The sequence below is a fragment of the Gorilla gorilla genome, chromosome 6 (genome assembly GCF_029281585.2).
Source record: "Gorilla gorilla gorilla isolate KB3781 chromosome 6, NHGRI_mGorGor1-v2.1_pri, whole genome shotgun sequence".
In the NCBI taxonomy this organism is placed as follows: Eukaryota; Metazoa; Chordata; class Mammalia; order Primates; family Hominidae; genus Gorilla; species Gorilla gorilla.
The window spans coordinates 19,671,948-19,699,810 of NC_073230.2; the positions used below are offsets into that span (position 1 = coordinate 19,671,948).

At 34.6% G+C, this 27,863-nt stretch overlaps 1 protein-coding gene across 1 annotated transcript; it reads left to right on the plus strand.

Annotated features, from left to right (window-relative positions):
- The first annotated feature begins 1,481 nt into the window (after positions 1-1,481).
- TMEM106B (transmembrane protein 106B) lies at positions 1,482-27,451 on the plus strand. Its single transcript, XM_004045114.5, has 8 exons — positions 1,482-1,614; positions 4,987-5,205; positions 8,641-8,704; positions 14,403-14,562; positions 19,860-20,000; positions 20,568-20,617; positions 21,241-21,294; positions 22,015-27,451. The coding sequence occupies exons 2-8, from the start codon at positions 4,989-4,991 to the stop codon at positions 22,151-22,153; spliced, it is 825 nt and encodes a 274-aa protein (XP_004045162.1). The 5' UTR covers positions 1,482-1,614; positions 4,987-4,988; the 3' UTR covers positions 22,154-27,451.
- Positions 27,452-27,863: the final 412 nt, after the last annotated feature.

A 27,863-nucleotide genomic window follows, 5' to 3' on the forward strand; every position in this document is an offset into this window, starting at 1 on the left:
TAATTTTATATCACTCTGCGTATAACAGCCTTATAAGATGGTTTTTACTGGCTTTATAAAAACTCAATAGATGGCTATTCCATAATTTCAAAAACTCAGTAATTCCAAGGGGAACATCATACCTCCACAGGTGGACTGTCAATAATTTTGAGAAAAATTTTCCCCCATGATTCTGATGTGTTTTAACCAACCTATTAATTTTGAAATTTCAAACAATGTTAATGGAAGACACCTTGACCCTCCCCTTTGGAAAATATGGGCTAAATAAAAGGGGTTGAAAAATAATGATTTTATCAATGTCCCTTGTTGGACATTCAGTTTATTTAAATGGACACACTTCATACCCAAATCTTTTTAGAGTTCTCATTAGGTTTAGGATACTTCTGAAAGGCTGGAATTGCTGGACCAAACAATGTGAACATTTTAATAGTCTTGATACATATTGACTGTCTGCCAGAAAACTTAGGAGTTTTAAATCTCCGACAACATTGTATGAGAAAGCTCATTATCTCACATATGGATCTACAGTAATCCTCTTAAACATTAAATTGTATATCGTTCTGACTTGTATTTCCTACTTTTACATAGCTTCATTTCCCAATTCCTGTTAGAATTCCCTGATTTTAACAGGATCACACTGATCCTGTTAGAAGAGAGAAATATATGACTCTCACTTCCTTGCTCCTGTGACTATAAGAATGCCTTACCATTCATTAAACGTTAAACTCTCCGCAGGAATGAGACTAGAGTGCCCTTAATATTATTACCGGCATCTCATTGATCCCTCAAAACGACTCTTTGTCGTTGTTCTTATCTTCTAAGTGAAATGACCTAGACGTTGGGGGAGGGCAGCCCCAACCCACAGCGAAGAGCTTAAGTACTGGGATCCGAGACGGGATTTCACACACCTGTAACTAGCACCAGAGTTAAGGGGTGGGGAGGGGCAGCGTGGGCAAAGCAAAACGAAACCGAGCAAAAACAAAAACTACGGACTTGCCGCTTGCTGTCTCCTTCTAGTTGGCCAGTTTCTAAATTAAAATAGAAGTAGCTTTGCTGCTGTCAGCGGCGTGTGTACGGACCAGTTTATTCCATTCCTAAGGACCAGACTGTCAGCGACAACTCGCATTGCGTGAGCGAGGTGGCTGCTCAGCTGAAAGCTGAGGCAGGTGGTGCACATTTATACCCTTTGCAAAAGGAAATGGTCTGATATGGGAAAAAGGAGGAGCGACTGTTCCTAGGTAATTCGTGGCTAGAGTGGACACTTTACTTTGAAGTCTGGGAGACACGAAGGTAATGAAACCTGAAGAGCGCACAATCTCACACGATCGACGCCTCTGGGCTCAAACAGGAGGAAGAAGGACGCATGCGTCACGCGGACGCCAGGGGTGCCCCTCCGGGAGCGCTCTGCGCAGGCGCGGACGCAGGTTACAGCAGCGCTTGGCCTCTGCTGATGCTGTCGTTGTCCTACCCCTCCCCCGTCCCAGCTCTGCGGCGGCCGCGCGCTCCAGGCCGGTCGCTCCACCCCCCGGCTCCCGGGACTGTGGACTCCACGACCCTGTCCTCGGCCCTGTCCGCGCCGAAGCAGCCCGGGACTGCGCAGCGCCCCGCGTGCCGGTGAGCGACCCCGGACGTGCAGTCCCCAGGTCCCCTTCCGGAGCGAGGCTGAGCGGCTGCGCCGCGGCTTGAGCCGGGCCTGACAAGGAGGGGAGGCCGCTGGGGTGCTGGGCCAGCCGCAGGTACGGCGGCGGTCAGGGCTGGTGATCGAGTTGCTGTGTCGCCTCTAATGAGGCCCAGCCAGGGAACACTCGACTTCGGCCCAAGCCCGACCTCTGGGTTGCCTCTAGGCCCTCACACCTTGAGCGCCAGGTGGCCCTCTTCCTTTTGCTGTTGATGAATGTTCTTGCCGTGGTGCCGGGATCTTATTTTGCAGCTTTACAGAGTAGGCTTTGTGCTAGGTGTTGTTTATGGAGCTTTTCAAAGGCGCTGGTTTCCTTAGTTCTCAAGCCCTTTTAGAACTAAAACCAGTGTCTACACAGAAGATCAGGAGCCATTTAAATTGGAGTGCTGTGATATATTTTTTCTCTCCAAACTGAGTCTGATATCCATGTTGACTTTCAGTAAAGTAAGGAACCGCTATAATAACACTGAGCCCAGAGAGGTTGCAGAAGAGGGTCTAGCACCCCTTTTTTAAACCATTGAGTCTCCCAAGAATAAAAGTGGTTAAACTTGTCAGTTCTCTAAGGAAAATCTAGTAGAGAAGGCAAGGGATTCCCATTTTCTCACACAGTCTGGCACTTGTCCAAACACCTACCTAAAGCAGAATCGATCATGGCAGCTATTAGATTAGGACAGAAAACAGGCTCAAACGGAGAGCCACTTGAGTTTGCCTTTCTGTGTCTTTTTTCTCAACGCGCTTCAGTTAAGATGCAGCTTACAGCCTGGCTGTGTTGACTGAGATCCCAGAAAGAGTGCCCTTAAGGCCTTGCTGATAAGGCCCAATGATCCCAATTCATCTAGTGTTCCGCATAGACCCCAAGGTTACAGTGTGTGGGGACAGTGATGTTAAATCTTCCCTATCCTACCTGTGGCTGACAGGTGTTGATTAAGACAATGATTTTTTAGAAGTCATAAATCATTTGTATTTTTTATGTGGGCAGTGATTTTTATAAATACATAGTTTTTTTTTTGAAAGAGTGAAAATCTCATTTTACATTTGTTTGCATACCATTTGTATAGTTTTTTAAATTCTGTTTGAGTGACAGCAACAAGTGGATGGCATGCGAATTTTATTTATTTTTTTATCTTTGTATTTATTTTGTGTATATTCATGGAGTACAAGTGCCATTTGCTACATTGATACACAACATCCTGGTGAAGTCAGAGCCCTTAGTGCATCCAGCACTGGAGCAACACACATTGTACCCACCAAGCAGTCTCCTATCAGGCATGCCAGTTCTAGAAAGTAAAATTTTCTTCATACTCTAGGATAAACTGACTTACTTGGAATGTCTGTTTTGTTTAATCAAATAAGTGAGAATTTTTGAAAGAAATACTATCTGTCTGAATGTATGTAATCTATTTTTAGGAACCGATAAAAGACATATCAAATTTAGAAGGAGTATAATTATGTTATTTTTCAGTTTTACTTTTTCACTTTATTTTTTCTCAGGATATAAGCAGGAAAATACCAGCAGGGTGTATTATATGACTATTAAGTTCTTTTCAGCTTTAAAAGGGTATGACCTTAAGTATAAAGTTACTTCATTATCTACCTGCAGAAGTTATTTTTGTGTAGGCACTAGTGCTAATTATTTATTTCTACTTAGATTTTTACATTTGTATTGTTATTTTGATACTCTTATCCTAAAATTTTTGAAGTTAGTGTTCTAAATTTTGCTGCTATGTATTGGTAACTTATATTTAATATTTTGGAACATTGGCTTCATAATTTTAACTCTGTCAACTGTTGAATGGAAAAAACTGTGATTTTGGAATTTTGGGGCTTTTTATTGTTGTTGCGAGTGTTTAAATGTTTAAAGCAAGAAATTTAAGGATGGAAAAGAGTGGTGATTGTATTTATCACAAAGGTGCGTGAATTTTCAGAGGCTGAAACGTACTACTTTGAAGTTACTTGGTGATATACATCAAATACCTAGTTATCGTCTACCCAAAGCAATTTTTGCCTTTAGTGCCAACTAGTTAAAAGGTAGAATGTATTTTTATTTTATTCTAAGAAAAATGAAACCTGCATGTTTCTTTTCAGAGAACCTGCAGGTGTAGACTTTTGTCAAATGTTAATGTTTGAAAGCCCATTCTCATCATAAGCATGATAGGACATCATTTCACATTATTTGTTTAAAAAAACACTTCTGGACTCTAGTAAATGGCTCCTTTGTTTCAGACATTATTTTGATTGGATATAATCCTAATCCAAAAGGTATAATCCAAAAGGTAGTTTGAACATTCTCTTAATGTTTGTTCTGTAAACCAAAAATAAAATTCTGAGCCCCCCAACTAAGTGGACCCCGCTTCTCTGTCAAGGGCATTCCAAAGTAAACCTAAAAACGTAGTTCAGGCCATGATGAAAAGGTGGGAGGAGGGGATTGAACATGCCTCGTTGTACCTTCCTCTCTTTGGAATTCAGGCACAACTGACCAGCATCAATTAAAACAGAGATTTGAAGACTAACAAGAGTCTCTTTGTAGCAATAAGATATCAAATCCCAACCTGACTCTAATATAGAATCACTTGACAGATAGCAGGCCCTGAGAGAAATTGAAATATCTTACCCCAAAATATATTTCTTTGAAATGGCCTTGCAAAGCTGTCTCTCGTGGGGAAGATCCACATTCTGTACAGAATCCCCTTTCCTTTCCAGATCTTTTCCTAATTCAGCAGCGATTTAACCAAGAGCCTGGAATATTATAAGGAGTAATAAGAGACATTTACAAACTATTCTCTCTGAAGCCTGCTACCTGGAGGCATCATCTAGATAATAAGAACCTTGGCTTCCATATCCTCCTCCTTTGTCTTAACTACAAACATTTCTTTCTGCTGACTTCAACTCCTCAGGTAGAGTTTAACCGTTTCAACCAATTGCCATTAGGAAATCTTTAAATCCACCTATGCACCTATGACCTGGACACCCCCCAGCCTTCCACCCCTGCTTCAAAATGTCCTGCTTTTCTGGGCTGAATTAATGTATACCTTACATCTATTGATTTATGCCTCTGCCTGTAATTTCTGTCTCCAAAATGTATAATCAAGCTGTAACCCAACTACCTTGAGGACATTTTCTCAGGACCTGTTGAGACTGTGCGTCAGGCCTTGTTCACTCATTTTTGGCTCAGAATAAATCCCTTCAAATATTTTACAGAGTTTGACTGTTCCTTGACTGTTCTAAATTAATTAGTGTAAATATCTCATAGTGTTCTTGAATGTACTTTTTTCCCTGAAGTTTACTGTAAGATTTTTATTTTTCTTTAGACATGGGAAAGTCTCTTTCTCATTTGCCTTTGCATTCAAGCAAAGAAGATGCTTATGATGGAGTCACATCTGAAAACATGAGGAATGGACTGGTTAATAGTGAAGTCCATAATGAAGATGGAAGAAATGGAGATGTTTCTCAGTTTCCATATGTGGAATTTACAGGAAGAGATAGTGTCACCTGCCCTACTTGTCAGGGAACAGGAAGAATTCCTAGGGGTATGTGTTATTGTATTGTTTTCCCTTTAAATGATTTTAGGTATTTGCTCAAGTATTATAAAAACTGTGGGTCTCAGGAACCACCTGTTTTAGAGGACTCTTAGAATTAAAGTTGAAACATCATATCAGTTACCTTCAGTCAAAAAGATGCAAAAGAAACAAATAAAGTATTAATTAAGGTTCCTAAAGCAGTAAAGAAAACCACCTCACTACCTCCAGTATTTTTTCATTCCCACCTGCTATTATAGCAGATATTCACTGTCTTGTAAATGAAAACTTTTAGTCCTATTTGGCATCTGTAGAGATGACATCATAGTTACTTGCTACTTTGCTATATCAGATGTTAGAAGCAATTTAAGTAATTTGTTGACCTATTTTTTTTTTTTTTTAAGAGATGAGATCTCGCAATTGTTGGCCAGGCTGGTCTTGAACTCCTGTCCTCAAGCAATCCTCCCACCTCGGCTTCCTAGAGTGCTAGTATTATAGCAGTAAGCCACCATGCCCAGCCAGAATTAATGTGTAAGGAAGCTTATTCTTTCATGTTATTTTTAAAATTTTATTATTTTTAATAATAAGGATGGAGTTTCCCCATGTTTCCCAGGCTGATGTCGAATTCTTGGGCTCAAGCGATCATCCAGCCTTGGCCTCCCAAAGTGTTAGAATTACAGCTGTGAGCCACCACGCCTGGCCAACCTAATATTTTTAATTCATTATCTAAAGAAGAATAATAAGCTGGCTGTGCCCTAATGAGTTAAAGAAACTCTGTGAAGAGGGATGGTATGTGAAAATGAGCCAAATTGAAAAAAAAAACTGTTTGTGATATATCATAGGGGACGTTAGAAGGAAATAATCCCCTATGTGCTGCTTGTAAGCTACTTTAGGAACAGTGGCAATAAGTAGAAATAATAAAGATACTTTATGCTGTTCTCATTATCTTCTTGGTGAAAGTTGATGTGTGACCCTGGAGATACCCAGAGGGAAGAAGGTCAAAGTATAAAGTATACTTTGTATACATTTTTAAGATGCTTAAAATGTATCTTAAAATGCTGTGGGTTTGAACTGAAGTTTACATTTGCGTTGGCCTTTGAGTATGATGGTTTTATTTTCACAAGGATAGTAGCTATTTAAGAATAAAATAATTATTGTAGTTGAAGGGATTAATGCACCAGGCTCAGGGGTTAGGGGAGTACTGTTTTAGCAGTCTGGTTACATTTTTGAGGTATGACCAGTAAACTTTTTTGGCCGCCTGGATACAGATTATGGAAAGTAGGAAATCAAGGATGACTCCAGAGTTTTTTTGGGGGGGTTTGTTTGAGCAACTGAAACAATGTAGTAGCAATTTATTAAAATTGAAAAAAAAGATTATTTGAGTGTATATGTCACAGGAGAGTTCAGGAGCTCAAGTTTAGACATGGATATTTGGAGATGCCTATTTGACATGGAAGTGGATATGTTCATTAGGCAGTTAGTTATCATAAGGGTCAGGAATTCAATTGCAGGGCCCAGCCTCAAGTTACCAATGTATAGATGACACTTAAAGCTCAGCTGGATGACAGCAGCAAACTAGTCAGTGCAGATGGCAAAAATGAGACCCTAGCACTGAATCCTGAGACACTGTAGCATATCAAGGTCAGTGAAAGAATTAACAAAGGACCCTGAGAAAGAAAAGTTAGAATGAGAGGAGGAAATCATTGTGTCTGGTATCATGGAAGATAAGTGAAGAAAGTGTACCAAGGAGGAAAGAGTGACCAACTGTCATATGCTACTGATAGATTGGGTAGTGTGAAGACTGAGAACTGGCCATTGGATTTGGTTATATGGAGGCCACAAAAGAGTTTAAAAGAGCAGTTTTGGTAAAGGCATGTGTAGCATGTATAGAGTAGGCTCAAGAGTGCATAGGAGATGTTACATAGAGAGAAAATAGATTTTCTGAGGGGTTTGGCTCCATAGCAGAGAGAAGAGAGGTAGTCATTAGAAGGGGCTGTGAGGTCAGGAGAGGGATTTTTTTTTTCTTTGTAAGATAGAGTGAATAATAGACAGTTGTATACTGATGAGAATTATCTGTAGAGAAAACATTGGTAATTCGGGAGATAAGAGAATTATTGGAGCAATGTTCTTGAATAGACAGAAGGGCAGATCTACTGCACAAGAACAAAGAGCTGCTCTTTTTTTCTATAAAAGGTAAGTTATAAGCACAGGTGGTTTATTCTTGGTAATAAAAGAGAAGGTAAAGTATGGACACAGAAGCAGGTAGGTGGATAGATCTGATAATAGAAGCTTGTAGAAATTATCTTCCATTTATCACATAATGAACTAAGAATGAGGATAGCGAAGAAGATATTAAAGATTTGAAGAGAGGTGAAGTTATAAAATTGTGGTCTTGGAGAGTCAGCTTGAGAGTATGAACTTGGGAAATGTAGTATGATTGTTGACATCATTAAGTGCTACTTGACATGAGTGATCAAAAATGAAACCAGTGAGTGTAGTTGTGTGTTTTTCTGTGTCCATGTTTAGCTGTGTTGATACATGCATAGGAGCCAGAGGGTTGGTTTTAACCAGGGTTGTAGTTTTAGCCAGATGAATACCACTAAACAAGGTGAGATATGTAAACACACAAAGATACAGATATCCATGTTATATGTATTTGTATAATTATATATGGGTGTGATGGGGGAGCACAGATGAGAGGAAGAGTATAGATGTGTCGGGGGAAATAACAGAAGCATTTTAGAAAGCTTTTAAAGAGAACTTGACTATCTGATACCTTAATAGTTAATATGATAAGCCAACTTCTAATAAGATTATAAAATTGGCATTTAAAGGTCCATTTATCCTTTAAACTTATGGATATAGCTCAACCCAAGAAAGAAATCATGGATTTTGAAGTGACTTTAACGTGGATTGGGGTGAGACCTGAAAGGGCCCTGGAAGGCTCATTATGTAGGGGGCTCTTAAAGCTTGAGACTTCTACTTCAGAGGCCGGTTTTGGTTTTCAAGGGGGACAATGTCAGAAACTCTGCAGTGATAGAGATGATAGAGGTTTCAGGAAAGGGCGATACCAATATGTTTCTTCTTCTATCATCCAGACAACCAAATCAGAGTCTTAATGGACACCAGTGAAGCTGAAGGAAGGCCTGGTAAATTTAGCTCTTCTGAAAGCTAGGACTTAGATTTTTTTTAGTGGAAGAAAAAGTAAGCCCTCATTTGTTATACTTTTTTTTTTTTTTTTTTTTTTAGCTAGACATTTACGTGTGAAAAAATACGTTGTCTTCTCTAGAACTTCTGCTGGGTACTTTCTGAAGACTTAGCAATTTGCTAAAGGAAAGCGATGAGTGCCAGATGATATTCTGGTCTTTCCAAACCAGATTGTGATGGGGAGCCATTATATTTTTAACTAATCATAGTAATTTCTGAACTTACTTCTTTCACATTTAGGGCAAGAAAACCAACTGGTGGCATTGATTCCATATAGTGATCAGAGATTAAGGCCAAGAAGAACGTAAGTGATTCTAAGAATATGGCAGTGTTTTATGTTTTATTTTTGTTTTTTGTATTTTTTCAAATTATGTATAATAACTAGTTAAAACTATTAAAAGAAAAAATGCTGTCACGTAGTTAAATTATGTCATCATATGCTTTGTATCCTTAAACAGACAAGAAAGGATTTTCTGGTTGGGGTAAGGTCTTGAAAGCAGTATGGTATCTTTATCTTCTCAAATCTATGGAAATAGATCTAGAATAGCAGTACAAACACACACACACACATAAAATTTTCATTAAAAATTGGATGATAAGGTGTACTCCACAACCCCAGGATAAAAATTGGTATTTAAACATGGTGACAGCAGGGACCCCAACGGCCTTAGCAGCTGTGTGGAGGTTGTGAAGGAAAGCAAAAAGAGTTACTAAGGATCATATGAGCCCTGATACACAAAGCAAATACTTTGTCCCAAAAGAAGAGGACACCCAGCAAATATTTCCAAGAATAATCTGTAAAAATGACAAGATTTGCATGCTCTAGCTTGGAGAAAGTGCAAAAAGACCACAGACACCTGCTAAGTATCTTCGAGATCAGAAGGAACTGGACCATCCTAAATCCTCAGAGACCTTAGGAAATGTGGAAGCAAAAATTATTGCAGAAGGATACAAATACATATCCTCAAGAAAAAAGTTGAGTAGAATCCAATGTTTACAGGACAGGAGTTAGGAAGGAAGGAGAGAACTGATTCACATATTAGGGAGATCATCTCAAAACTGTGGAGATAAATATACATGGAGGCCATATTTTCAAATACTTTGTATATCAACAGAGGATGGAGCCCTTGAACAGTGAAGCTAGCAAAGCAACGCTGGCATATTCCATCACCGCAAATGAAACCTTTTCTTGAAAGTACAAAAGCTCTTTTCATTTAAACATGAGCACCTGGAAAGGATTGCAACAAAGCATTATACAAATATACTTTTTAAGAAGTTGAAGAAAGTAAGCTAAGCAAAATACTGACACTTTAATAAAGGCATGTGAAAAGAGCAGATGAACACTTTAACTTAATACTATAAAAGCTATAACAGGACAGCATAAGGCAGAAATTGAGAAGCTCAGAAATGAGATAACTAAACAATGAGAGTATGTGCAAAGAGAATTTACAAACCTCTGGAAAGAATTAGAAGAAAAACATTTCCACAAAACTGGAAGAACACAAGTACAAATACATTGGAAATACAGTCAGGGAAATAGAACATAAACGGGAGGAATGAAAATATAAACAACAAATTGATGTAAAGGATTTGAGAGAAAATGTCTAAAAGTCACATAAAGAAAACTAAACATGTATGTAATTGGAGCATCTGAAGAAGAAAACCAAAGGAATAGAACTGAACAAATGCAGAACATTAAATCAAGAACACAGGGACCTGCATATTGAAAAGACACCACAATCCTGAAAAAAATCAACCCAGGTTAGTGAAATTCTTGAACTTTAAGAAAACAACAAAACTCCTAAATACCTAGGCAAAAGGATCAGTTAATTTATAAATGTTAGAAAATCAGATTGACATGCTGCTTCTTGACTACAGTGCCTCAAACAGATAAGCAATGGTGTGACATATTTAAATCAGGAAAATAAAACGAACCAAGGATTTTATAAACAGTCTGACCTTTTATTACAAAATGTATAGACAGATATGAATATGAAGGAAATTAGTATTAATCCCTTTATAACCTAAAAGTGGGAGAACTTTTTAAACTATGATTTTCAATGCAGAAAAGATAAATTTGACAGATAAACTTTTACAGGATGAAGACAAAACCTTAACTGAAGTCAAAATACAAATAGCAAACTAAGTAGTAAAGTTTACACATCATATCACAGACAGAGGGCCAATATCCTTACTCTATAAAGAGCTTCAGAATTTGAGAAGAAAAAGGCCAACCTCCAAAGCAAAATAGAAGCTATGAGCAGCTAGTTCACAAAAAAGAAATGCAAATGACCTTTAAACATTTGAAAAGATGTCCAATCTTGCTCATAATAGAAATGCAAATTAAAGCTACACTTAGATGCCATTTCTATCACATTGGCAAAAATCCAAAATGTTGACAACATACTTTATTGGCAGTAGTGACTGAAAACAAGTATATTCATTCCTTGCTAGTGAATGAAAATTTGGCATTATTTGCCAAATTACATCTGCATTTACTTTTTGGCTCAGAAATCCTACTTTGAAAAATTTATTCTCAGGATAGTTGTCAAATATAGTAAATGGTATTTGCACAAATTATTTATTGTGCCAATGTTTGCAGAAGCAAACAACTGGAAACAATGTAAATACCAATAATAGAGGACTGATGGAATAAGATACTACGTGTACACAGTGGTAAAATGGAAGGAGAACGATATTTTACTACAGTGTGATATTGACAATATGTTTTTCTTTGAAAACACCACACACTCAAACCCACACATATACACACAAAGAGACAAACAATGGGATGATAAACCAAATCTAATACAATTGGTTCATCTCTGAGTTTGGGAAGGAACTTGGAAGAGGGAGTGGATAAGCAAGTAAAGTGTGTGTGTGTGTGTCTGTATCTGTGTACATTTTTTTTACATAACTTAAAAGATGAAATCAAAAGTAACTGCCAAAAATTGAGACAAAAGGAAACATTATTCTAACTGTATATGAAGTTGGTGACACTAACAAAACTGAAATAATTATTTTAAGTGACTTGAAAACATTGTGCTGCGACTATAAATGTCGGGGGTTGTGTTCCAAATGGCAAAGAGAATCACAACAAATTTTAAACTCTACTTAATAGTTGCATTGTTAGGAGTACCTTTGATGTAGTTTGGAAATTTTATACTTAAATAAGTTATTATGTAAATGCCTTAGGGAGCAAGAGTTTTAGCAATAAGACCAAAGAGATACAAAATCAAAGAAATTGAATTTTCCACTTTCGACCCAAATAGAATAATGCCTGAAATACCCCACCTGAAATCACTGTAAAACTGGACAAATATAGTAAACAATATTTTCAGACATTGGACATCAGCCAGCACAGGGCAGTGATTCCTGAGAAAGCAAAAACAAAGGAGATAAGCCCTATGATTGCACCAGCAAGCCCTGTGATTGTACCAGCTTACTGTCTGAGAAAGGTTCCAGCCTGCAGCACAAGGAAGGAACCAACCCAGGCAGAGCTCAGTGGTCTTCCTCAATGGAGGAGATGGAACTGGGTGTCCAGAAAGCCAAAATGACTAGAGTTAGCAGGGCAGAGTACCAGAAGGTAGAGAGCTGGAGAGGGTGCTCTTAAGCCTGCAGCTGTGTCCTGATCAACATATATGTGTGAGGAACATACCTGAGGCTGAGGAAAGACCACCCAATAGGAGCAAAGGGAATAGTCCTCAGAGCTCACACAAGGCCAAGAACAGTTGTTGTTTCTCAATTTGTAATAAAATTATAATATTTTGGGAACAACTTTGGGTCTTTATTTCTTTACAAATTGAGTGAGTTGTGGTGAGATTATTAGAAAATTATATTTCTCAATTGCTTTTGTCTGTATACTTTAGCTATGTCATTTAATCCTCAAACATGGATTTTAAAGCGGAAGAAAAGTAAATTGCATTAAATACTGCAGGTAGGAAATGGCAAAAATGGAATTCTAACTTGATTGCAGATATACCACACAACTTTCATAACTTCATTAGCACCTTATAACTCCCAGGATTTGGTTGCTATCACTAGAGCCATAAGAAAAATCATTACTAATTAATTTTGTAATGGAGACATATATTTTGTCAGTAAACTAGCCAACTTTTCAATTTGGAATGAAATACTAGATGGAATGTTGTTTTATTGTCCCACCAGGTTCAGTAATGTTCGTTATGGCTACAGACATGGTATACAGAGTAATTTAGAAAATGATTCATTTATTCACAACTAGGACTGACTTATAAGCCCTAAGGACTAGATTATGATGGATTCGCCCACCCATAAGTAATTAAAAATAAAACGCTGAAGTGTAGAAAATCCAACAAAGTTCAGATTTTATTATGATGATGTTAAACTCTTCTTATGCCTTTTTATGTATTTTGGTGTATTATAGATACTATAAACGTGTTTAAATTTCCTATTAGGTAATCCAGTGGGGATCACTACCCCTACTCAGGTTGAGAGAGTCCAGAATGAGTGAGTGGGAACTGCTTTGTTTGCTCAAGACAACAGCATGGACTTAGTAGCAGTGACTTAGCAAATTTGTGTTTGCTTGTATTATTTTGTTTTTTAATAAACCAGTTTGCTCTGTTCTTAACTTGGGCAACTTAAAACACTAAGAAATATTTATAAAATATCTGCAGGAGGCACTTTAATTGCTCTTGTAATACATACAAAGATTAAATCCATCAGAGCATTTAGAAAGGAAATGGTGGCAGAGAGTGGAAGAAACAATAAAATGGAAAATTTTTGTATAAGTAGATTGTAAGGAAAATAAGTAATTGTCATGCAAGACTCAGAAACAAAAAAAGGATGTTGTGGGCATCCAATAGAGGACTTGTATGTTAGAGAGAACAGGAAATAGTTATTTGAACTCTGGTTTTGAGGTTAACCTTGAAAAGAGGAAGTTTTTACCTACAAATTTTTCCTTGTCTTATACCTGCATAAAATATCTTTTCTTGATTAGAAAAAGAAATGTAACAACACCTTCAAAGCAGAGTTGATCAATGTAAAAAAATCTTAAAAACTGAGTATGTAAGTACTTTGAGATGAGAATACTCAAAAAAAGACTAATTATAGTAAGAATCATTGATGAGGCATGTGGTTGTGTCATTTTTTTTAATTTTAAAAATATGGAGGATGTGCAGGTTTGTTACATAGGTAAATGTGTGCCATGGTGGTTTATTGTACCCATCAACCCATCCCCTAGGTATTAAGCTCAGCATGATTAGCTATTTTTCCTAATGCTCTCCTTTCCCCATCATTATTATTTCTAAGATGGTTCTGATGAGCAGTCACTTTAGGGGATCATGTAATGGCAAAACTTACATGTGAAAATTCTGCTTCAGTGAATTCAGAGGGAGTTTTGAAATGTGTGTTTGTATGAAGCTCGTCAGCTTGAATCTAATGTGAAAACTGCTCTGGCAGTCAAAAAAGTAAATGTTCTATTGTTTTTAAGCCCAAAATTTCAGTGTCCAAAAATGTGATTCCTTTTTTTTTTTTTGGTATGGAGTCTCGCTCTCTCATCCAGGCAGGAGTGCGGTGGTGCGATCTCAGTTCACTCCAACCTCTGCCTCCCAGGTTCAAACTATTCTCCTGCCTCAGCCTCCTGAGTAGCTGGGATTACAGGCGCACACCACCACACCTGGCTAATTTTTGTGTTTTTAGTAGAGATGGTTTTTCACCGTGTTGGTCAGGCTGGTCTCGAACTCCTGACCTCTTGATACGCCTGCCTCAGCCTCTCAAAGTGCTGGGATTACAGGCGTGAGCCACCGCATCCCACCGATTTCATCTTTTAAAGAGAACATCTTAACACTTAATAGACTCAGACTCAACCATACCCAATACTTTCAGATGTGAAAATTTGGTAACATTTAGCATCTTATATATGTTGCTGCTGATATATGGGGGAAATTGAACATACCTTCTCTAATGTTGCATTATATAATTTCTGATGCACATGTACTTAAATACCCTCTTTTCCTTTTCAGAAAGCTGTATGTGATGGCTTCTGTGTTTGTCTGTCTACTCCTTTCTGGATTGGCTGTGTTTTTCCTTTTCCCTCGCTCTATCGACGTGAAATACATTGGTGTAAAATCAGCCTATGTCAGTTATGATGTTCAGAAGCGTACAATTTATTTAAATATCACAGTGAGTATAAATTTATATGAAAAATGTTTAACTTCATTCTTTTATCCTATTAAGCAGCACCTTTGTCCCCATTGAGAAGAGATGTTTGTTAAATGTGACACTGGTCAGTGTGCTTTCTGTATGTCTTTTCTGTATTGACCTTCTCTACCATTTCTGGTTCTGCTAAAAATAGCAATAATAAATACTGGCAATTCTGTATATACAGAATCATTTAGCATTTGAAAATGTCTTTAGGAGGGTAAAATAAACTAAAAAAAGGAAAAAGGTATTACAATTTACTTTTCAACATAAGACTCTGAATAACTTCTAGGAAAGTGTTGACATAGTTGATTTGATAGATTTTGTAAATGTAACATTTTGATTTCATTGTATTTGGGAAATACAGTTTTTGCCACCTTTAATAGACCATTCCTTTATCAGCTTTAAAGATGAAATACAAGTGACTGGTTTCTCTTTTGTAAATTAGCATATGTGAAAATGCCCTCTGTGTTTTTTTTTTTTTTTAATTATTAAGTTTTAGGGTACATGTGCACAGCGTGCAGGTTTGTTACATATGTATACAGGTGCCATGTTGGTGTGCTGCACCCATTAACTCATCATTTACTTTAGGTATTTCTCCTAATGCTATCCCTCCCCCATCCCTCCACCTCACTACAGGCCCCGGTGTGTGATGTTCCCCTCCCTGTATCCAAGTATTCTCATTGTTCAATTCCCACCTATGAGTGAGAACATGTGGTGTTTGGTTTTCTGTGCTTGTGATAGTTTGCTTAGAATGATGGTTTCCAGCTTCATCCGCGTCCCTACAAAGGACATGAACTCATCCTTTTTTATGGCTGTATAGTATTCCATGGTGTATATGTGCCACATTTTCTTAATCCATTCTATAATTGATGGACATTTCGGTTGTTTCCAAGTCTTTACTATTGTGAATAGTGCTGCAATAAACATAACGTGTTAATGTGTCTTTATAGCAGCTTGATTTATAATCCTTTGGGTATATACCCAGTAATGGGATTGCTGGGTCAAATGGTATTTCTAGTTCTAGATCCTTGAGGAATCACCACACTGTCTTCCACAATGGTTGAACTAGTTTACAGTCCCTCCAACAGTGTAAAAGTGTTCCTATTTCTCCACATCCTCTCTACCATCTGTTGTTTCCTGAACTTTTTAATAATCGCCATTCTAACTGGTGTGAGATGATATCTCATTGTGGTTTTGATTTGCATTTTTCTGATGGCCATTGATGATGAGCATTTTTTCATGTGTCTGTTGGCTGCATAAATGTCTTCTTTTGAGAAGTGTCCGTTCATATCCTTCGCCCACTTTTTGATGGGGTTGTTTGATTTTTTTAAGTTCTTTGTAGATCCTGGATATTAGCCATTTGTCAGATGGGTAGATAGCAAAAATTTTCTCCCATTCTTTAGGTTGCCTGTTCACTCTGATGATAGTTTCTTTTGCTATGCAGAAGCTTTTTACTTTAATTAGATCACATTTGTCAATTTTGGCTTTTGTTGCCATTGCTTTTGGTGTTTTAGTCATGAAGTCCTTGCCCATGCCTACATCCTGAATGGTATTGCCTAGGTTTTCTTCTAGGGTTTTTATGGTTTTAGGTTTTTTAAATATTAGGTCTAACATTTAAGTCTTTACTCCATCTTGAGTTAATTTTTGTACAAGGTGTAAGGAAGGGATCCAGTTTCAGCTTTCTACTTATGACAAGCCAGTTTTCCCAGGACCATTTATTAAATAGGGAATCCTTTCCCCATTTCTTGTTTTTGTCAGGTTTGTCAAAGATCAGATGGTTGTAGATGTGTGGTATTATTTCTGAGGGCTGTGTTCTGTTCCATTGGTCTGTATCTCTGTTTTGGTACCAGTACCATGCTGTTTTGGTTACTGTAGCCTTGTAGTATAGTTTGAAGTGATGCCTGCAGCTTTGTTCTTTTTGCAAACAATGTGTGTTTCTTAGGACATTGTTTTTGAAAGGACAGTGTAGCCTTGCCACTCATGAAAACAAAACAAACAAAAACCTTAGAGAGGTTTTCTACCTGTTTTACATGTTAACGTTTGTTTGAAAAGAGCACGGTTTGCTAACTATTGAATTAGGAAAAGGGATAATATTTATTGGCCAGCCATGAGATATATCTGAGTGACAGTGATCTGCCAGGAAGAGTGATAGTTGTTTTTTCTTGCAGAGGTTAATGGTGTGGTTAAGGTTGAGGTAGAGATGTCTGTGGTGGTGGTTGGAAAGAGGGAGGTTTGTCGGGACAGTGAGTGAAATGGAATGGTATGTTAAAGTGGAATCACTACTTAATTACAGAGAAAAAATGGATCCCGTGGATCCATTTATTCTTACTGCTTTCTGTCAAAAGTTGCCGGTTTAAGGGCTTTTTCTTTAAAAACAACAATATAGGAAAATATACATATATGTGAATAAAACGTTTGTAACACAATGCTAATTGTAAATTGTTTTATACAACTGGGGAATTGTTGGGTATTTTCTCACTTAGCCCTTTGGAACAAGGAACATATTTTCTTTTTTATACACTGTTTAAAACATTGGCCAGACTTTTTTTGGCCTACCTCCAAAGACTTTTTTCATGTCAAATAACATAAATATGTACTAATAAATAATAAAAAACCCTGTGATGTTTTCTTTTAAGTACCAGCAAGTATATTTAAATGTGAATATCATACTCTATTTTAAATAATTATGCAGAAATTCTCACATTTTGGAATACTGCCACTTAAACTGAGACAGACTGAACATTAAATGAAAAATAAGATTATTTGGATGAACATTAACTAGATGACAATGAGATAAGCGGCTGAATTTTCTGTACATTATAAGTATGTTGAAAATGGAACTGCTTTGCTTTCTTAAAATGATTAGTATATATTAGTAGTACTACTTTTTAGTAACATTTGTCTTTCTACTTATGACAATATTTGTCATTATAAGACATTTGAGAACTATAACATATAAAGATTTTTACTTCTGCTACCTAGGTCGAACTATTACCATATACATATATTTATGAACAATGCATATACATTTACAAATGTAATCATTCTCATGTGTAAAGGATACACACATTCATTCACATATATACAAATGCACATTTCAACTGAGGTCACAGTACATTTTCCCATGTTAAATGGTCTTGTGTAGTCTTTTACATGATCATATTATAATTAATTCAACCATTTTCTTAATGGATGTTTAATTTTACTATTACAAATATTAAGAAAACATCTTTGTGCTTAAACTTTGTTTCCATTTCAGGTTATTTCTTTAGGATAAATTCCTGAAAGTACATTTGCCAATTAAAGATCATAGGTAGTTTAGGGTCTTTGTTAACAATTATGGTGATCTCTTTTCATCTTTTAAATTAAATGGATTCTCACTACTCTGAGCAACAAATGTCTAACCTTTATTACTAAATTTTTATTTATTCTGTCTTATTTTTTCTTTGTCTTAATTCTCATAAGCATTTGTATTCTCAACCTGTATTACATCATTGATCCCTTAAATATTCTAATGAAACTATGGACAGTACAGAAAAAGACATGTACCAGCATAATTTTGCATATACAAAGACTTCCAAGATTCTTCTAAATTTCAATCCTTGGTCTTATCAGAAGATCCATTGACCTCAAATTAACTATCTCTTTCCTATCATGTCTAGAAATGAAATTGACATGAACATTAAGAGCCAAATAGATAAAATGTTTATATATTTAAAGATTATTTTTACTGTGTTTGAGAACATTTTTGAAATTTCTTTACATTTGTGACTATACCAATGTAAATGACTCCATAAATGTAATCATATAATTGCTGACTCTAGCATATTCTTTCATCCTTTTTTTTACTAAAACTATTTTCTCTCCTTCAACTCATCCCATATTGCATCTTTTCATATCTTTCTACATATTCCTATTAACATTTATGTATACACTCACATATTCAGCTTTATAAAATCAGTATTTTTAAAAAATATTTAGTACTTATTTATGTGCATCTTGGTTTTCACATTCGTTAATACCTTGTAAAAATCTTTCCTAATTATCTGACTTAATTGATTCTTTTTGATGGCTTCATAATATTCCATATAAGGACTTAATATAATTTATTCTTTCTTTTTATGAATAGAATTCATTTTATTGTCAGGATTTTTTTTCCCATTCCAAATAACACTGTCATTAGCATCCTAATGTTTTTATTTCTGTGGAATAGGTGCTCAGAAGTAGGATTGCCAGATCAAAGTCTATACATAATTCTAATTTTAATGTATATAACTAAATTACTGATGAAATGGCTGTAACACTTCACATATTTGCTAGCAGTATGAAAATATACCCTTTTCCCATATCTGTGCCAGGAATAGAATTTGGTGCTTTCTATAAATTGTACTAGTTTGAGGAATTTAAAGCAATATTCCATTTTTACTTAAATTAACTTTTTCCTAACTATAAATGAATTTGAGCATTGTAAAATATTTTTGGCTATTTAGCTTTGTACCTTTTTGATTTGTTTATGTATATCCTTTGTTCTTTTTTCATTTCCTGTTAGAGTTTTGTCTTTTTCTTTTCAATTTGTAAGGGCTCTTTGCATGTTATAGATTATAACCGATGCTTACAAATATTTCTTTTATTTATCATTTAGTGTCTATGGATTTTGTTTATGATACCTTTTGGTATGACTGTTATAGATCTTTTATATATCTGTTATTTTTTATTTAACATTTTTAAATTTTTTAATGACTGTTTTCTACAGTAATTTGAGACAATAGTTGTAAATTAGAAATGTAGAAGGTGATCCCAGCTGTTAGTTGTTACTTAAGCATGTGAATGATGCAACCACATTTCTCCTCAACCAACCAGACTTGAATCTAGCCCATTTCTTCTTCATAGTGAGCTGTTGTAAATCTCTACTAGTGTACAAGTTGAAATAGCAATTTCTTTTAAACAAAAAAGATTATTTTAGGTACTGTTGAACATTTTAAATGGTCATCTTTGTATTTAATAGAATAGGAAACAGCTTACTAATGTCCATATTCTGAAGCTATACATTTTGTTTTTTTAAATATTGAATTAGGTTTTTATTCTTGGCATATTACATACATAGTACTCATGCATAAAACCAAATAATTGGTTAAATTTTCTTTGACATTTTGGTATTACTTTCTTTTTCTTAATAAATGAAGCATAGCTACAGCTGAAGTTACTTTAATTTTAAATACATATTTGTATGTTTATTTTTAGCTAACTTGTACATTTTCTGTCTCCTTTTTTTGTAGAACACACTAAATATAACAAACAATAACTATTACTCTGTCGAAGTTGAAAACATCACTGCCCAAGTTCAATTTTCAAAAACAGTTATTGGAAAGGCACGCTTAAACAACATAACCATTATTGGTCCACTTGATATGAAACAAGTAAGAATCAATCATGAAATACTTTGTAAGAGTTAAATGAATGTCAGCTTTGTATATCATATAACTTGAAGTAGGTGGGGGATTTCCTCAAAAACTTGATTTAGAAATGTGTCTCTGCTGGGTACAGTGGCTCATGCCTGTGATCCCAGCACCTTGGGAGGCTGAGCTCAGTGGACTGCTTGAGCCCAGGAATTCGAGACCAGCCTGGGCAACATGGTGAAACCTCATCTCTACAGAAAAATACAAAAATGTGCTGAGTGTGGTAGTGTGCACCTCTCATCCCACCTACTGGGGAGGCTGAGGTGGGAGGATCACTTGAGCCCAGTAGGTCGAGGCTCGCGAGCCGTGATCACACCGCCGTACTCCAAACTGGGTGACAGTGAGATCCTGTCTCAAAAAAGAAAAAAAAGAAAAAGAAATGTGTCTTATACACATACAAGATGAAATCTTTGAGAATCAAGCTTGTAAAAGGAGAAAAATTTCTAATTATTTGAAGTTATGAAGTATATCTGAAATGTTTGATGTTTTGATCCTGTTCTCTATCGATTTTCTCCTTTTGCCTTTCAGATTGATTACACAGTACCTACCGTTATAGCAGAGGAAATGAGTTATATGTAGTAAGTTCTGATTTATAATAACTTTTTATTATCAAATAATGAAGTGTATAAAATAAAGTATAAAGAGTATACATATTTTTTAATTTCCGTTATCAGTCAAAAAGAGTACATTATGTAGTACTCTGGCTTCTGGTCCTCTCTGTTCCTCTTTTTCAACATGTATAATATTCATGTATATATACACATAAAATTTGGTTTTTTATTTATTTTTCAGAATTAGGGTTATACCATGTCACTTTATTTTTCATTACTATGTTACTGTGTTAAACTTGTTACTATGTTAAAATAATTATAAATTTTCATCATCTTTTGAATAAGCGTAGATACAGACTTTTAGGGTAAATAACAACCTAGTTATCGAAATTTCAGAAGATGAGCAAAATATATAAGTAATTTATAGCCTGCATTTAAACAACCCTGCAACTGCAGTGGCATGAATACATACATGTTTTTCGAGTAAGAAGTCATGAATATATCAGTCATTGTTTGAAGTATAGAAAATTCTCAACCAACAAATGCTTATTATATTTCTTAGCATCTCTGTTAGCTTTAACATAGGAAGGAGAATTTTTAATTTATAATGTAGTAACTTGCATTTGTTCCCATTTTAATTTCTTTAACAGTGATTTCTGTACTCTGATATCCATCAAAGTGCATAACATAGTACTCATGATGCAGTAAGTACAAATCTTTTTTGAAAGAGATATTGCTTGTTAACATTTTAGATTTATAACATTGGCTTATAATATACACAACATCTTTATAAATGCCACCTCAGTTGGGTTTTAAGCCTTACAAGAGTGCTATGAGTAAATATCACCCACTTTAAAAATTACGAAATGGTTGTTCAGAGAAGTAGTGAAAGACTACGTGACTGCTAAGTAGTGAATCTGGATGTCACAAGAGTTCAGGAAAATGGAAAGGATACAGGGAACTGAGCCCCACATCCAATTCCTTACTCCCTTGACAAATAGTCATTAACAGTAATAAGAATATTATTGGTTTGTAAATTGGGTGTTATCTAAGCCAATAAAACATTGTTGATTATAGGTTTGGTGTTTTGACCATTAGCTGACATTTGATTAACCTTTTTTTCTATGATAAGAGAACCATGGTCACTTTTAAGCATATAATGAACTTTATATTTTCAACAGAAGATAATTGTTTTAAAATATTACACTTATTATGTGTAATTATGTCGACAGGGCTCACTCAGCTATCCATTTTTGTTGTCTGTTGGGGAAATACTCCTTAAGAGGATTGTGTGCACAATATTAAGTTATCATTAATCAAATATTCTCTTCTGGGAGATAATTTTTATGTGTTAAAGTAGTCTCACTATGGAAAAACTTCTAATATAACTATTAAATGTCTCTCCTCACTTACGTTATTTTTAGAGTTACTGTGACAACAACATACTTTGGCCACTCTGAACAGATATCCCAGGAGAGGTATCAGTATGTCGACTGTGGAAGAAACACAACTTATCAGTTGGGGCAGTCTGAATATTTAAATGTACTTCAGCCACAACAGTAAAAACTGGAAGAGATGGATTTAAAGAAGAAATATCTATTGATATTTCCTATACTCTCAATGAAGAGGTATTTCCTAATAGGAGACCTTAAATTGAACAAACCTAAAGTTTACACTTCTAAGAGTACAGTTAAAAGTATGTGGACCTGCAGTTCTTGTAACTCTCCACTCTGTGTTAATGATATATTTGTACTAGGATCTTTTACTTGAATCTAAATTTACTGGTTGATTTCCTTCTCCAGCCTATCCCCTACAAGGAAAAGCTGATACTTCCCCTATAGTACAATAAATAATTATTTAAAAGTCATAGCTCCAGTCACTACTGAAAACATAATTTTGGTGATAAACATAATTTGAGAAACTTAATTTCTGAATGTTTTTATAGAAAATTACTGAAAGTCTATTACTCATGGAAGACTTTTAAAGAATAACCTTTTTTCCTATTTTATAAATTCCCATTGTTATATGGTAGTATTTCAGCTACACAATATTTTAGCTTTTAGCTAGACATTTATAGCTTTTCATTTGTTGAAACGGTAATCATCTGCATGTTTTTGTCACTTATTTCAGGTTAGTGATTGCCTAACACTTATAAGCCAAAATAATCTTTGCAAAATTCCATACCTAAAATTTTGAAAGCCCCTAATGTTTTCACACATCTTTCTGTGTTAGTTATAGTTTTGTGAAATCTTTGTGTGATCTTCAAACATTATCATTTAATGTACAATACTGTAAATAAACTGTGCATGGCTTTTATACAGCTTTAGTAAATGTCAAATAAAGTGGTACAGACTCATTACAACAAGTTTCTCATAAAAATACAATAAATAGGAAAATGAAATTCAGAAACCCATCGACTGGGAATAGGTTCCAATTACATCTTGGATCTGGCATAAAATAAATTTGAAATAAAGTATTTTGATGCTCCATTTTTTTATGTTGCTTTTCATACTAAAGAATGGTGTAGACATGTTTTGCAACTGTTAGGTACCCAGTTATCAATTTTATCAATGTTTTAGAGGAGGAAATTATTTTTTTGATAGAAATTGTTCAAGAAATCCTTAATTAAATGTCATTAAATGATGGTGGCCAAAATAAAACCTATTTAGAAATTTAATCACTTTGCACATCACTTGGAATATGATGCCTCTAGTAGTTACTTTTTTATAGTTTTCTACTTTTGGTTTTAATTTTATTTAAAATTGTTTTCAAATATAGATTATTGACTTATTCAACTTTGCTGTTTTATATTTTCAGCATCATTTTTCATTTGTTTTTTTTTTTGTCTTTTCACTTACCAAGTTCTAGGGACATTTAAAATATGTACTAGTGTAGGAGTGGTTATGATACCAAAAAATGTAGCTGGGTTGAGATTAATTTCGTTCTGTTTTCTCATGACAGAAATCAGGTTTCCCTTTCCCCACCCCTAAGTGCCTAACTTAGGTCTGAAACAGCCTGTTTATTAGTCTGACTCTCTCAACCATAAAACATAAGCTTTATTTAATTCTGCCTTTAAACACACTCAGGTTTCCCCTTAATTTTCATATTATTTTCTGCAAGTTTTCCTGAGTATCTTAAATTCGTTGAATGTGGTTTTTGTTTTTTTTTGTTTTGTTTTGTTTTTGTTTTAACACTAGTCTTCCCTTAATTCATTGCTAACTCAAGCCATCCTTACTATTAAACCCAAATCAGTCCGTTAAGTTCATTATGGCCTTTCTAGTATTTTTAAAAAAAAAAATCACTTTCATTTTCTGCTACATTTCCTGACTACTACTGCATACTTCTCTGATACAGATTCTGTTTGTATTTTTTATATCATTCTCATTTTCTCATTTGACATGATCTATGTCTATATATGATATAGGTCCCCTTTTGTCTCAAAATTTTTAATTATGTGACTTCAAAAATCACCTATATCTCTAGTAGGGCTTCCAAATCTGCTTCTCCATATGTGACCAGTCACCTGTCTGCTTTCACATTTCAAATTTACTAAAATGTGTAAATTTTACACATTTAGTGACTGTGTAAAATCAAAAAAAAGTTATTTTGTCATATCCTTTCTATTATGTTCCCATCCTGTCCTCATGTCCCATTTACTTTATTATTACCATTCATTTCTTCAAAATTATCTTTTAGATACGCTCATACAAAAATCAATCCTTGTTTTCTTGCTTGTGTCTTTTAACCTTGGAAAATTACATTGTGTAAATTAAACAGATTTTTCTGATGATCTGTGCTTCTTATATACTATTAGAGTGCATGATAGTATCTCCTAAAAAGGATGGAAAGTAGAAGCATTTGCTTTTAGTCACTTAATTTTGAATCTTTTTTCTTCATCTTTTGAATTAATTTTTTTTTACTATATCTACTTTTAGTGGAGTTTGAGTCAGAAAAAAACAAGAATTTGAAACAAGTAAAAAGATAGAAGAGAAATAAAGATGGTATGTGACTACTTTCAGAGAGAGTTAAGTTACTGTCAGAATAAGCCTGGAACAAAACAGGCTGTAAATTAATAAAACTACAAACACACATTCAGGTGAAGCAGAAGTATAGCCATAAAACATCTAGAAAGAGTGAATGAGGCTTTTAGCTTTTCTTAGGTCAATGTCCAATGTGCTTTTTTCCATGGGAATAGGATAGGTATTAATACGCTTTTCTAAACTGCTCTCAGACCTTATCCAGAGGACATGGTAAAGATATGTTAGAGAAATTTTTCTGATATTTCCTGGAATAACTTTAAGTTACACCCTAGTAGACTGGTCATTCTAATAAAATCCAGTACTATAACAAACCTCTGTATGTTGATAGCACATTGGCCCTTTTTAGAGTTCTTTCCTATGTTTTTCTTACATGATTTCCCACAGTTCCATGAGTCCAACAAGGAGAGTGATAGGCTCCTTATCTTTTAGAAGAGGAAGGAAAGGCATGAAGAAGTTGAGGGACTGGCTGAAGATCACGTACTTACTAAATAGTACAACTGGAGCAAGACCAAGTATCTCTGTCTCCCATATCTGTGTTCTATCGTTTAAAATATATATTGGAAATCCCTGCTGACTCAGATTGGTATGATTAAAAATGAGAGGAAAGTTCAAATAGTTAGTAGTGACAATCAAACTAATACTGCTGGACTAAGATTTTGGTAGCATTGTTTTCTAAAATATTTTAAATGGAGAATGAACACTTATAAAATGCTTTGGAACATAATCTTTAGCTTAATTTTCTGTTAAAATTTAGTACCCCTTCATCATTCCAATAAAGATAAGACTGATCCATTGTTTAAGGAAATTATTTATAAATAATAGAGATTAATTTATTTGAGATTTGAAATAAGAATAGTATGAAAGTATTAGATACCACATAAATTGTTTGAAATTACTGAATAACCATCTTAAGTATGGAACATTTAAATGGCTATATTTTATTTGTGTACAGTTTTTCTGTGCCTTGTTAGGCCAGTGAAGCAATTATTTTCTCTAAGAAAATGACAATAAAATATAACACACTTCAGATTGTCTGATTTACAGTTTGGAAAGGACACCGCAATGTTCAAATAGGTAGGAGACCATCAGAAACACAATTAAAGTAACATATTAGGAGACTTGAAACTTCAGCCTAATAAATCCTTCATGGTTCTTAGCCTTATTATTGTGATATAATTCTAGATATTTTCTTGGAGGGCATGTGCCCAACTCTCCCGCACCCCATTTTGTTTGTCTTTTAAAGTTCTTACAATAAACAGTTCTTTATATAATAATTATATTTTATTTAAGAAAATAGTTTGTTAGGTACTTTTTAAAAGATGTAAATTTTTAAATTTACAAATACATATGGGTCTTTGATAAGCAATAGGAATTGAATTTCAAGTTACTAGGGTTATAAGCAAAAGGTTGCTTACCATAATGTCATTAGGTCACGATTTTTAGCTCACATCTGGAAGCAGCAACTACTTGGCTCAAGTACATATAAGAGTAATTAGTTTTATTCTCTCTTTTTTATAAAATCGGGTTTCAGATGAGATGTTTATCTTAGACTATTTTAGGGAAAAATTTTACATGTTTGAGATGGTGGAGTAAAAAGACTGTTAAACATTTCTTTTAAAAAATTATTTTTACATTACAACAATATATTTATGATGTGTTTAGATCAAAAATTTAACTTCTGTGTCCCAGATCTACTTTCAAAGTGAGATTTTCACTTGTCAGCTTAAATTTCTGACTAGAACTAACGTTTGTGTATTTTTGTGCTTAGTCAGAATACAAATTTCACAGTGAATTTTTGAAGTTTGTCCTTAAATTGGATAAAATCAAGTGATTAAAGTTACTAAAGAGATAAAAATGGTAATTTCCATTTTTAAAAGTAATTTGGTTGTGTTTATAGTTATTTGTACAAGTATTTATCACAGACTCTAAATTGAAAAATATAGTATGATCTATATTTGACCCTAAAAATGTTGCATTAATTTAACAAATATGGCAGATTTTTCATAACTAAATCTTAAGTCTTCTAAAAGGAAGCTGTTACCCTTCTGTTTTTAGTTACATTAATTGAAATGTGTTTTAAGAGATACAATTTCAGCATATTTTATATATTAAAAAACAAAAAAGGATTAGTATTGAGCCAGTGGCCAAAAGGTAATATTACTACCATGTAGACTGTTATAGTTCAAATTGTCCCACTTCACCCAGAATTTTAGAAACTAGAAGTCTGGGAGGTACTATATCAGCTGTAGTTGGGTAATTCCAAGTGCTGATAGTACTATTCATCTTTTTTATTATTGTGTCAGATGAAACAAATGCCAAGTTGCAAAATATGCATATTTTTATTATATAATGGTTTTAGGCATAAATTATTAACAAGCCATGCCTTATATGTTTCATCTTATATTTTTCTTTAGAACTAAACTATAACAGATTTTGGAAAATGATTTGACGTGCTTGCTCACTTGATTGACTTGGTCAGATATTTGAATGATGGTATTACCTAGATTCTAGTCCTTGATTCTAGTTATATAATAAATAATATAGAATATGAAAATATGTTTGGGCATTTACTGTTTATATTATGTAGTAGCCTCCATCATGACACACTTACTACATTTATGAATTGAGCAGTTCTGTAATTGTAATTATTATTGCTGTTCATGTAACAAAACATGCTTATGATAGTAGCAAACAAATAGAAATGCCCCCAAAATGCTATTTTTTTAATTCAGTTGTAACTGTTACTCTTGTAGTTGTGTATGATGCAATAAAATTTGTAAAAAAATTTCAGCATGAAAAATAAAATTTTATCACTCATGTATTTTGGCTATGCTTTTGAAATTTCCTTGACATAAACAAATCAGTGTAGATATTCAAAATCTTTTACCTTTAATCCTTTTCATCCTTATAGTCCTTACCTGAACTCTACTCTAGCATTATCTTTGATTTCTTTTTTTCATTCACTTAACTTCCAATCAGTACTCAAGCTTTATCCATTCTACCTCTGTAATGTCTCTGGAATTTATCTCATACGTGAAATTTCCCTTGATATTATAGACATACCTTGGATATATTGCAGGTTTGGTTCTACACCATATCGATAAAGTGATATAATCAAGCAAGTTACACACTTTTTTTTGGTTTCCCAGTGCATATGAAAGTTATGTTTACATCATACTGTAGTCTATTAAGTGTGCAATAGCATTATGTCGAAAAACAATATATATGCCTTA

Coding starts and splice junctions, on each gene's coding strand:
- TMEM106B (XM_004045114.5), top strand. CDS start 4,989: ATGGGAAAGTCTCTTTCTCATTTGCCTTTGCATTCAAGCAAAGAAGAT. Junction 5,206..8,640: donor AACAGGAAGAATTCCTAGGG/GTATGTGTTATT, acceptor TTTCACATTTAG/GGCAAGAAAACCAACTGGTG. Junction 20,618..21,240: donor GAGGAAATGAGTTATATGTA/GTAAGTTCTGAT, acceptor TTTCTTTAACAG/TGATTTCTGTACTCTGATAT.